An 8,877-nucleotide genomic window follows, 5' to 3' on the forward strand; every position below is an offset into this window, starting at 1 on the left:
AGACATTAATGGAAGAAGTACAGTTGTACAGATATAATCGAGACATTAATGGAAGAAATACAGTTGTACAGGAATGATCGAGACATTAATGGAAGAAATACAGTTGTACAGATATGATCGAGACATTAATGGAAGAAGTACAGTTGTACAGATATAATCGAGACATTAATGGAAGAAATACAGTTGTACAGAAATGATCGAGACATTAATCGAAGAAATACAGTTGTACAGATATGATCGAGACATTAATGGAAGAAATACAGTTGTACAGAAATGACACAAAAGCTGGCGATTATCATATGTCACAGAATACTGCCAAAAGAAATGACCTACCATACTCAGACCCCGAAAATATTTCTAGCCACAGACCACAAAAGAGTAAACCAAGCCACATGAAATTTTTGTAATATTGTCTTCTCTTAGAAAGCGTAATACAGTTCAGCATTCGTCTGATTTAAGACTCTAATACTGGTTTCAACAGTTGACAGGTTTCTAACTGAACTTTAAAGGCGTTTCTGCAGCCACAATTTAGACAAATTTCGTTCACTATTAGAGTTGGATCCATTCTCAAAACATTTTCTTTATGGTGAGTTACTTAAACCACTGACAGAACATTATAAACTGAACTTGGAAGATTTGCTTATGGAGTTGAAGCAAGCAAAGCAAATGATAGAAAGGAATAATACAAGATTTGACTCAATAATTGAATTTGTTGAATATTTGAAACTGCTGTACATGACTTTCACAGAGTTGTTCCAGGGTCTGCAGATTGCCATAACCCTTTCTGTGAGCACTGCTGGGTGTGAAAGGACCTTCAGCAAACTGAAGCTTATAAAAAGACCACTTCGCACAACAATGGAAGATCGCCGTCTTAAAAGTCTTGCAATCTTGAGTGTTCACAGACAGAGGGCATTAGACATCGATCTTGATGACGTTTTGGACAGAATGGTGGCCAAATTTCCAAGCATGCGCATTACATTGGTATTAAAACGAACAAACTGCATAAGTGCTGCACAAACACTTTATGATCTATTCTCACTTGTAGTTTCTAACTTTACGAGCAGGAAAACTGAGGAAATTTAAGTTTCATTATATAAAATTGTGAAAAATTTATTATTAAACTTATCGAATAATTTGTTTTCATGTGATTTATATTTTTAGATAAATTATAATATTTTATGGTCTATAGTTGTATTATCCTGATGATAAAAATATTGCTATCTTTAATTTTGCATGTATTAATGCATATAATTTATTATTATATGTACGTGTAATTACTGGTAAGTCTTAGCACTCGTCTTATTGTTTCAGAAATTGAGATCAGTATCATCAGTTAATATTATATTGGTAATCTCAGATAAGAAAGCACATTCGTTCCAACATAAGTGCCGATAATTATGCATTGTAGCAAAATAGGTTACATAGTGATAACTGAGGTATGATTGATATTTTGATCATTTTATTTAAATGCCCAAAATAAACAATATGTAATTATGCATGTATTCCATTTGATATTATGGATCTTGTCGTTACAGTTTCAGTGATTTCTGTTGACAATTTGTATTTGTGCAAATAAAACCAAATAATATTAAATGTTTTGTATTTGTGTATTAATGAATAAAACAGTCCCCCAGTGGCACAGCGGTATGTCTGCGGACTTACAACGCTAGAATCCGGGTTTCGATACCCGTGGTGGGAAGAGTACAGATAGCCCATTGTGTAGCTTTGTGCTTAATTACAAACGACTAAAAATATTATATGCTTTGCAAAATAATACTTTTATCAACTTGTGATTATAATATTTGGTTAAAATGTGAAAATTCCCCATTGAGAAAAGTCTGGCGCCGCCACTGTTCCTCTGTAATCTTACCACAAATCAATATTTGTTTGTTTGTCTTTTAAGCACAAAGCTACACAATGCACTACCGATGTTGTGCCTACAACGGGTATCGAAACCCGGTTTTTAGTGTTATAAGTTCACAGACTTACCACTGGGATACTGGAGGACCACAGATTATTGCCCAGCAATATCACATGTTATCAGCTGGGCTGAAGCTATATGATAAAATATATTTTCAGTGAAATGTGAATTTCGTTGCTTTCCTTGTCTCAAATAGCCTCATTGGCTTGTCAGTCCCAGTGATTCACGCTACAGTCTTCAGTTTATTCTACTGCAAACAAATAGCATTACAGAAAGTCTTTAGGCTGACTAGCACTACTACTAATCAGATAGCCACCTAGTCAGTGATAACAGGAAGATTTGAAATCTATAGTGGAATAAGTTAAAAATAATGCGATAAAAATATCTAAATTTAAACGAACGCTATTTAAACCAACACTTTTGTGCAATACGTTTAATCATTTTTTGTGCGTTAATGGATTTCTTTCTGAGAGCTCCAAATATTATAAATTAGTAAGGAATTCTTATTTAAATGGTTGTATTTAGTATTTTTATGTTATCGAAGGTTGGAAGAGTGTTTCTCGAATAGGTGTAAGTCTGTGAAAATTATGTATAAGTTAGAGAGAGATTAGGACAATGAGTTTGCTCATTTCGTGTCCGATATATAATACCAATGCAAGGATTTGTGTTACTGTAAGTCTGATTTGTGTATAAGTGGAAATTTCAAGCGCTCAGTTTATCATTTTTAAAAATACTCGTATATGCAAACAATTGTCGCTTGATCAACGATAACAGAGTCAAGTAACAGTCCCGTTAATCAAAGTGAAATTAAGCTAAAGAAGAACTAATGAGCTAAACGTTAACTGTGACTCAAAACTCCAGACAAAACTTATGGAAAATCCTTGCCAGATGATGTCTACCCGAGTTCACTTAAAAAAAAACCAAAGAATTTAGATAATTTGAATACACTATAAGCTCTTGTATTATTTATTTATTTGTTGTTATGCGCAAAGCTACATAATGGCCTACTTGAGCTGTGACCACCGCGAGTATCGATACCCGACTTTTAGCGTTATAATTGTTCAGATTTAAATCTGAGCCACTGGGACGCAAAATCTCGTATACTTTAATGCTTTTTACTCTTACAGTTACACCCTCGTGACGGCTTCCGATCGAAAGTGGGGTGTTATTGAAAACGGAACCTGGAGTGGAATGGTGGGGATGCTCCACAGAGGGGTAAAAAAAACTTCATTTTAATTCTCAACCCATTTCATGAGAACTGTTTCCACTTTTGATTTATAGTGTTTATTTTTTATAAAATCTCATAAAGTTTGTAAAGGAATAATTTTACATAAATTTATATTCAAATAAACATATTGGTAAAGTAACAATAGGTGTAGTTAGGTTTATATTTTCAACTAAGTTCATAATAAAACATAATATAAAGAGCAGATGCATGTTCTGACAGTTACAACCTCTCTTTCAGGAAGCCGATTTAGGTCTAGGACCATTTTCTGCAAACCTTCAGAGATATGATGTTGCCGAGTTTACCAATCCTTTATTTGTGGAACACCTGACAATCTTGCTAGGAAAGGTTAAAGATGAGAACAAACCATACAGTTTTCTTAAAACGTTTCGGTGGGAGGTAAAACAGGTTTTCTATATACAAGCTTTATTGACTGTATAAGGCTAAATGCAAACGCAATATACCCAGAGTTAGATAAGTTGGTCGATAAAACTCTCAATGAATGGGCGGAGAGACAGAGAGTTAACAATAAAACTAACAATTTAACTGTTTTGTCACTTCTAAGACATGTACGCCAAATCTTCTATTTTTGAGAATTAGAATTCATCCACATATTTCGATTTTCTTTTATTTCTTTAAAGTAAAACTCGTTATTTATTGATTGCACATAAAAGAGAAAGGTCCCATACAATAAACACTGCGGTTTGTGAGCCAAAATTGTATCTGCAAAACAGAAAAAGAAGCAGTAGAAGGTATGTGAAATGTTAAACGTGTAATTTGTTTACGTTACATACTTCAGGACTTTAAACATGCAAAGCCACGTAAGATACACTACTTGGTTGTTTATGTTATAATTAAACATGCTAAGGTATATATATATAATGTGTGATAGTTATTTATTTCTTACGTTACATATTACAAGACTCTAAACATGCAAAGCCACGTGAGGTACACTACTTGGTTGTTTATGTTATAATTAAACATGCTAAGGTATATATATAATGTGTGATAGTTATTTATTTCTTACGTTACATATTACAAGACTCTAAACATGCAAAGCCACGTGAGGTACACTACTTGGTTGTTTATGTTATAATTAAACATGCTAACGTATATAATGTGCAATAGTTATTTATTATTTACGTTACATACTCTGATGCTGATTAAACATGCAAAGGATTGTTAATTGATACGCTTTTTATTTACTTTCTTACACACGCAAAGGTAAGTAGTGTGTAACATTTGTGTTAGGTGTAACACTTACGTTTTTGCTACACAATGTAATAATAACTAAATACGCAAAGACACGTGAATTGTAATTCTTGTTCGTTGTTAATGTTACATAATGTGAAATTGACTAAGCACAGAAATGTATGTGTATGAGGTGTAATATTCTTTTGTTGTTTATGTTACCTACTATAAGAATAACTAAACATGTAAAGTTATGTGAAAACTAAAAGGTTGACTAAATACATAAAGGTGTGTTAGGCTTAACATTTTTTTGTTTCTTTATTTTACACGCTAGCAGCTTGATTCATCACTAAAAGATATATGAAGTGCAATACTTTTTTGTTGTTTTGTGACATACTGTAAGACTGACTAACTACACCAATGTATGTGAGGTGTTACTTGTTTGCTGGTTACATACTATACAACTAATTAAACACACAAAGGTAATTTTAGATATCACAATTGCTTGTTGTTTATGCTACAAAGTGTAAAGCTAATCATACCTGTAAGGGTATATGAGGTGTTTATGTTTCATACTGTAAGACTGTCAAAACACGGAATAGGTACGTAAGTTGTTTATGTTACATACTGTAGGACTGTCAAAATCCGTGTTTTGACAGTCTTACAGTATGTAACATAAACAACTTACGTACCTATTCCGTAAGCAGGTATGTCAAGTGTAACACTTGTTTCTTGTTTATGCTGTAATACTGTAAGTCTGTCTATACATGTAAAGGTGTGTGAGGTGTATTACTTGTTTTTCATTATTATTTATATTACTCTCTGTTAGACTGACTAATCATGCTAGAAGTTTGAATCAGTATGAGTTGTTACCACATAAACTGTATATTCAAGACCCACAATTGTATATTTAAAAAATGTAGGAGAGACGAATTCCATATTTAACATCTTACTTGAAAGAACAGTCTATGTGGTACAGTTGTTATATTGTTTTTGATACCAAGCCAAGAATTACAGATACTATCTTGGAGGTATAAGTATGTAAATGTATTGGTTGCTATAGACGATTGGTCTCTTATACAGGACGAGAATAATAATAAGAAACATGCATCTAGAGAAATAACACCCTGTAATAATTATATAGAAGAATGATACTCTGTACTAGTTATTATAGAGGAATGATACTTTGTACTAGTTATTATAGAGGAATGATACTTTGTACTAGTTATTATAGAGGAATGATACTCTGTACTAGTTATTATAGAAGAATGATACTCTGTACTAGTTATTATAGAAGAATGATACTCTGTACTAGTTATTATAGAGGAATGATACTCTGTACTAGTTAATATAGAGGAGTGATACTCTGTACTAGTTATTATAGAGGAATGATACTCTGTACTAGTTATTATAGAGGAGTAATACTCTGTACTAGTTATTATAAAGGAGTGATACTCTGTACTTGTTATTATAGAGGAGTAACACCCTGTAATAATTATACAGAAGAATGGTACCCTGTACTAGTTATTATAGAGGAATGATACTCTGTACTAGTTATTATAGAGGAGTGATACTCTGTACTAGTTATTATAGAGGAATGATACTCTTTACTAGTTATTATAGAGGAATGATACTCTGTACTAGTTATTATAGAGGAATGATACTCTGTACTAGTTATTATAGAGGAATGATACTCTGTACTAGTTATTATAGAGGAATGATACTCTGTACTAGTTATTATAGAGGAATAACACCCTGTAATAATTATATAGAAGAATGATACTCTGTACTAGTTATTATAGAGGAATAACACACTGTACTAGTTATTATAGAGGAATAACACACTGTACTAGTTATTATAGAGGGATGATACTCTGTACTAGTTATTATAAAGGAATGATACTCTGTTGTAATTTTGAATAGAAGAATGTTACTTGGTAGTAATTATATCTAGAGAAATAATACTCTGTGATAATTACATCAGCTGCACTAATACTTCCATACAGTACACAATTATATACATTGCTGAAATGAAAACAGAGTTTGGATTTTTTGTATAATGTTCTTATCAGTCGATAATACAAAATCAGTTAAGTATATCCTTCCGTATTTCCTGTCCTTATTTATATAACTTTCAGGTACAACTGAATTCGCCTGAAACTGACTGTTACTTCTGCAGCAATTATTAAAAATGTTCCTACTGATTACAAAAAATTATAATGAAACCAAACTTCATGGAAAAATAACCTTTTGTGAAATATTTTAAATAATTTTTTGATATTTTGTCTTTCATTACTTTACCAAACAAACTTAAATATTTATTTCACTAAAAAAAAGGAATCGCTTTACTATCTCAACACGAAACTACAATATTCAGCAACAAATAAATTATCATTCACAGAACTTCCAAGTTTTCGATTTTAATGGTAAGATAATTTAAATGAAAAGTAACATTTTTATAAATGTAAAACTAGACTTTTAGGAAAGAGTAAATATGCTCAACCTTTATCGCATTGTAATGTAAAAACGAAACTAAAAAAAAACAAACAGGTTTGTTTATATCAAAGCTATTCTATGTAAATCACTGCATTAGTATTTTAAAATATTTTTCCTTTCATAAATTTGAACCCCAAAACTATTTACTACTTTTTCGTATTGTTAGAATCTAATTGTACAAACACTTGGTTAAGTGACACTTTAAGGTTATTAATTAGTTGGTATCACATCCACAAAATGTATTTGGATATTTTAAAAACAGGATTTCTGTTTAGTTTCACGAAAACAAAGAAAAAACACAAGCAACCAAACTATTAATGGAATTATTTAGATATACTTTCAAACTCGTATATAGTTTGTGTGTGGATATAGTAGCCTTATATATTTCTGTATTTTGTATGATATTTTGTTGCTCTACAGTGTTCTATGATATTTATAACTGATTACAAAATTTATAATAACATCGCGTGGTTTCCTTTTGATTATTACTCACGTCATTACTTGTGCTGTTACTGTGCTTTATAGTGTGTAAACATTAGAATAACTTGTGCTGTTGCTGTGCTTTATAGTGTGTAAACATTAGAATAACTTGTGCTGTTGCCGTGAAAATATTAGCATAACTTGTACTGTTACTGTGCTTTATTATAGTGTGTAAACATTAGTATAACTGGTGCTGTTACTGTGCATTAGTGTGTAAACAGTAGTATAACTTGTGCTGTCACTGTGCTTTATAGTGTGTATACATTAGTATATTTTGTGCTGAAAGACAATTATCATATATCAAAACATAAAATGACCTTGACAAAATGATTTGTAGATAAAGGTATGGATTATAAAATACTTACCGGTACGCCGTATCGTACCGTACGATTTACTTTCACCCCATTTATCCTAATGTTTACACACTATAAAACACGGTAAGAGCACAAATTATCCTACTGTTTACAAACTATAAAGCATAGTAACAGCACAAGTTCTACTAAAGTTTACACACTATAAAGCATAGTAACAGCACAAGTTCTACTAAAGTTTACACACTATAAAGCAAAGTAACAGCACAGGTTATACTAATGTTTACACCCTATAAAACACAGTAAAAGCACAATTTATCCTAATGTTTACACATTATTAAGCACAATAACAGCACAAGTTATACTAATGTTTACACACTATAGTAAAACTGTAACAGCACAAGGTACACTAACGTTTACACACTATAAAGCACAGTAAACCGATATTCTTGGGTGTCACATTGTTGTAAGAAAATACTTCTCTTCAGGCACTATTCCCAAACAAGTGTGACGCATTCACATTATTTAGGATGACATAGATGGTGATCACCATGGTAACCGCCTCAGGGACGATTGGCGAACTTTGGCTAGTCCAACTTAGAAAAATGCGTTAAATCAAACTTAAGTGAACTAATTTTTTTCTATTAAATGTAGTAACTGTAGTAACTTCCCATTAAACATATTCAAGGGAAGATTAACTTATATATACTTCTGAACCACCACTTCTCTTGGGTATGACCTACAGAGTTTGTTTGTTTGAAGTTAAGCACAAAGCTACACAATGGGTTATCTGTGCTCTGTCCACCACGGGTATCGAAACCCAATTTCTAGTGTTGTAAGTCCACTCCCTGGAGAGAGACAATATAGAAGCTTTACAATCAAGCATAAACTGTCATGAATGACCACTGTGATATCAGTCCGAGACAAAGATTAAAGCATGTTTATGACTAATATTTACGTTAGGTTCACGGTGATGTTATCTAGATGCAGTATAACCGTTTGGGTAAATAATATTGCTGAATATGCTCTAATAATCTGATATTATTTTCTGGTACTAGAAGTTAAAGTTTGGTTTTGTGTTTGTGGATTCTTATACAGTAGGTGTCTGTGACTTGTTGACGGTAAAGATGAACGAACAGCACACACTACACTTGTTTCGATATCAACATATTGTTACGACAGCGGAAGTCACGTGACCTAGTGACACGTCATGAGATTCTAGAAAGATCGTGTCCGTTCGTGAAGCCTCGAGT

At 32.2% G+C, this 8,877-nt stretch overlaps 1 protein-coding gene across 2 annotated transcripts in view; it reads left to right on the forward strand.

The window, feature by feature from the left end:
• The window catches only part of LOC111089266 (glutamate receptor ionotropic, kainate 1-like), a 48,178-nt gene that overhangs the window by 20,869 nt on the left and 18,432 nt on the right, over nucleotides 1-8,877 (forward strand). For both annotated transcript variants that reach the window (XM_022401450.1, XM_022401455.1), the window contains 2 exons: nucleotides 3,049-3,136; nucleotides 3,387-3,545. In XM_022401450.1, coding sequence (XP_022257158.1) covers nucleotides 3,049-3,136; nucleotides 3,387-3,545 — 247 coding nt within the window. The remainder of the gene's footprint in view (nucleotides 1-3,048; nucleotides 3,137-3,386; nucleotides 3,546-8,877) is intronic.

Source organism: Limulus polyphemus, unplaced genomic scaffold (genome assembly GCF_000517525.1).
Source record: "Limulus polyphemus unplaced genomic scaffold, Limulus_polyphemus-2.1.2 Scaffold116, whole genome shotgun sequence".
Lineage (NCBI taxonomy): Eukaryota > Metazoa > Arthropoda > Merostomata > Xiphosura > Limulidae > Limulus > Limulus polyphemus.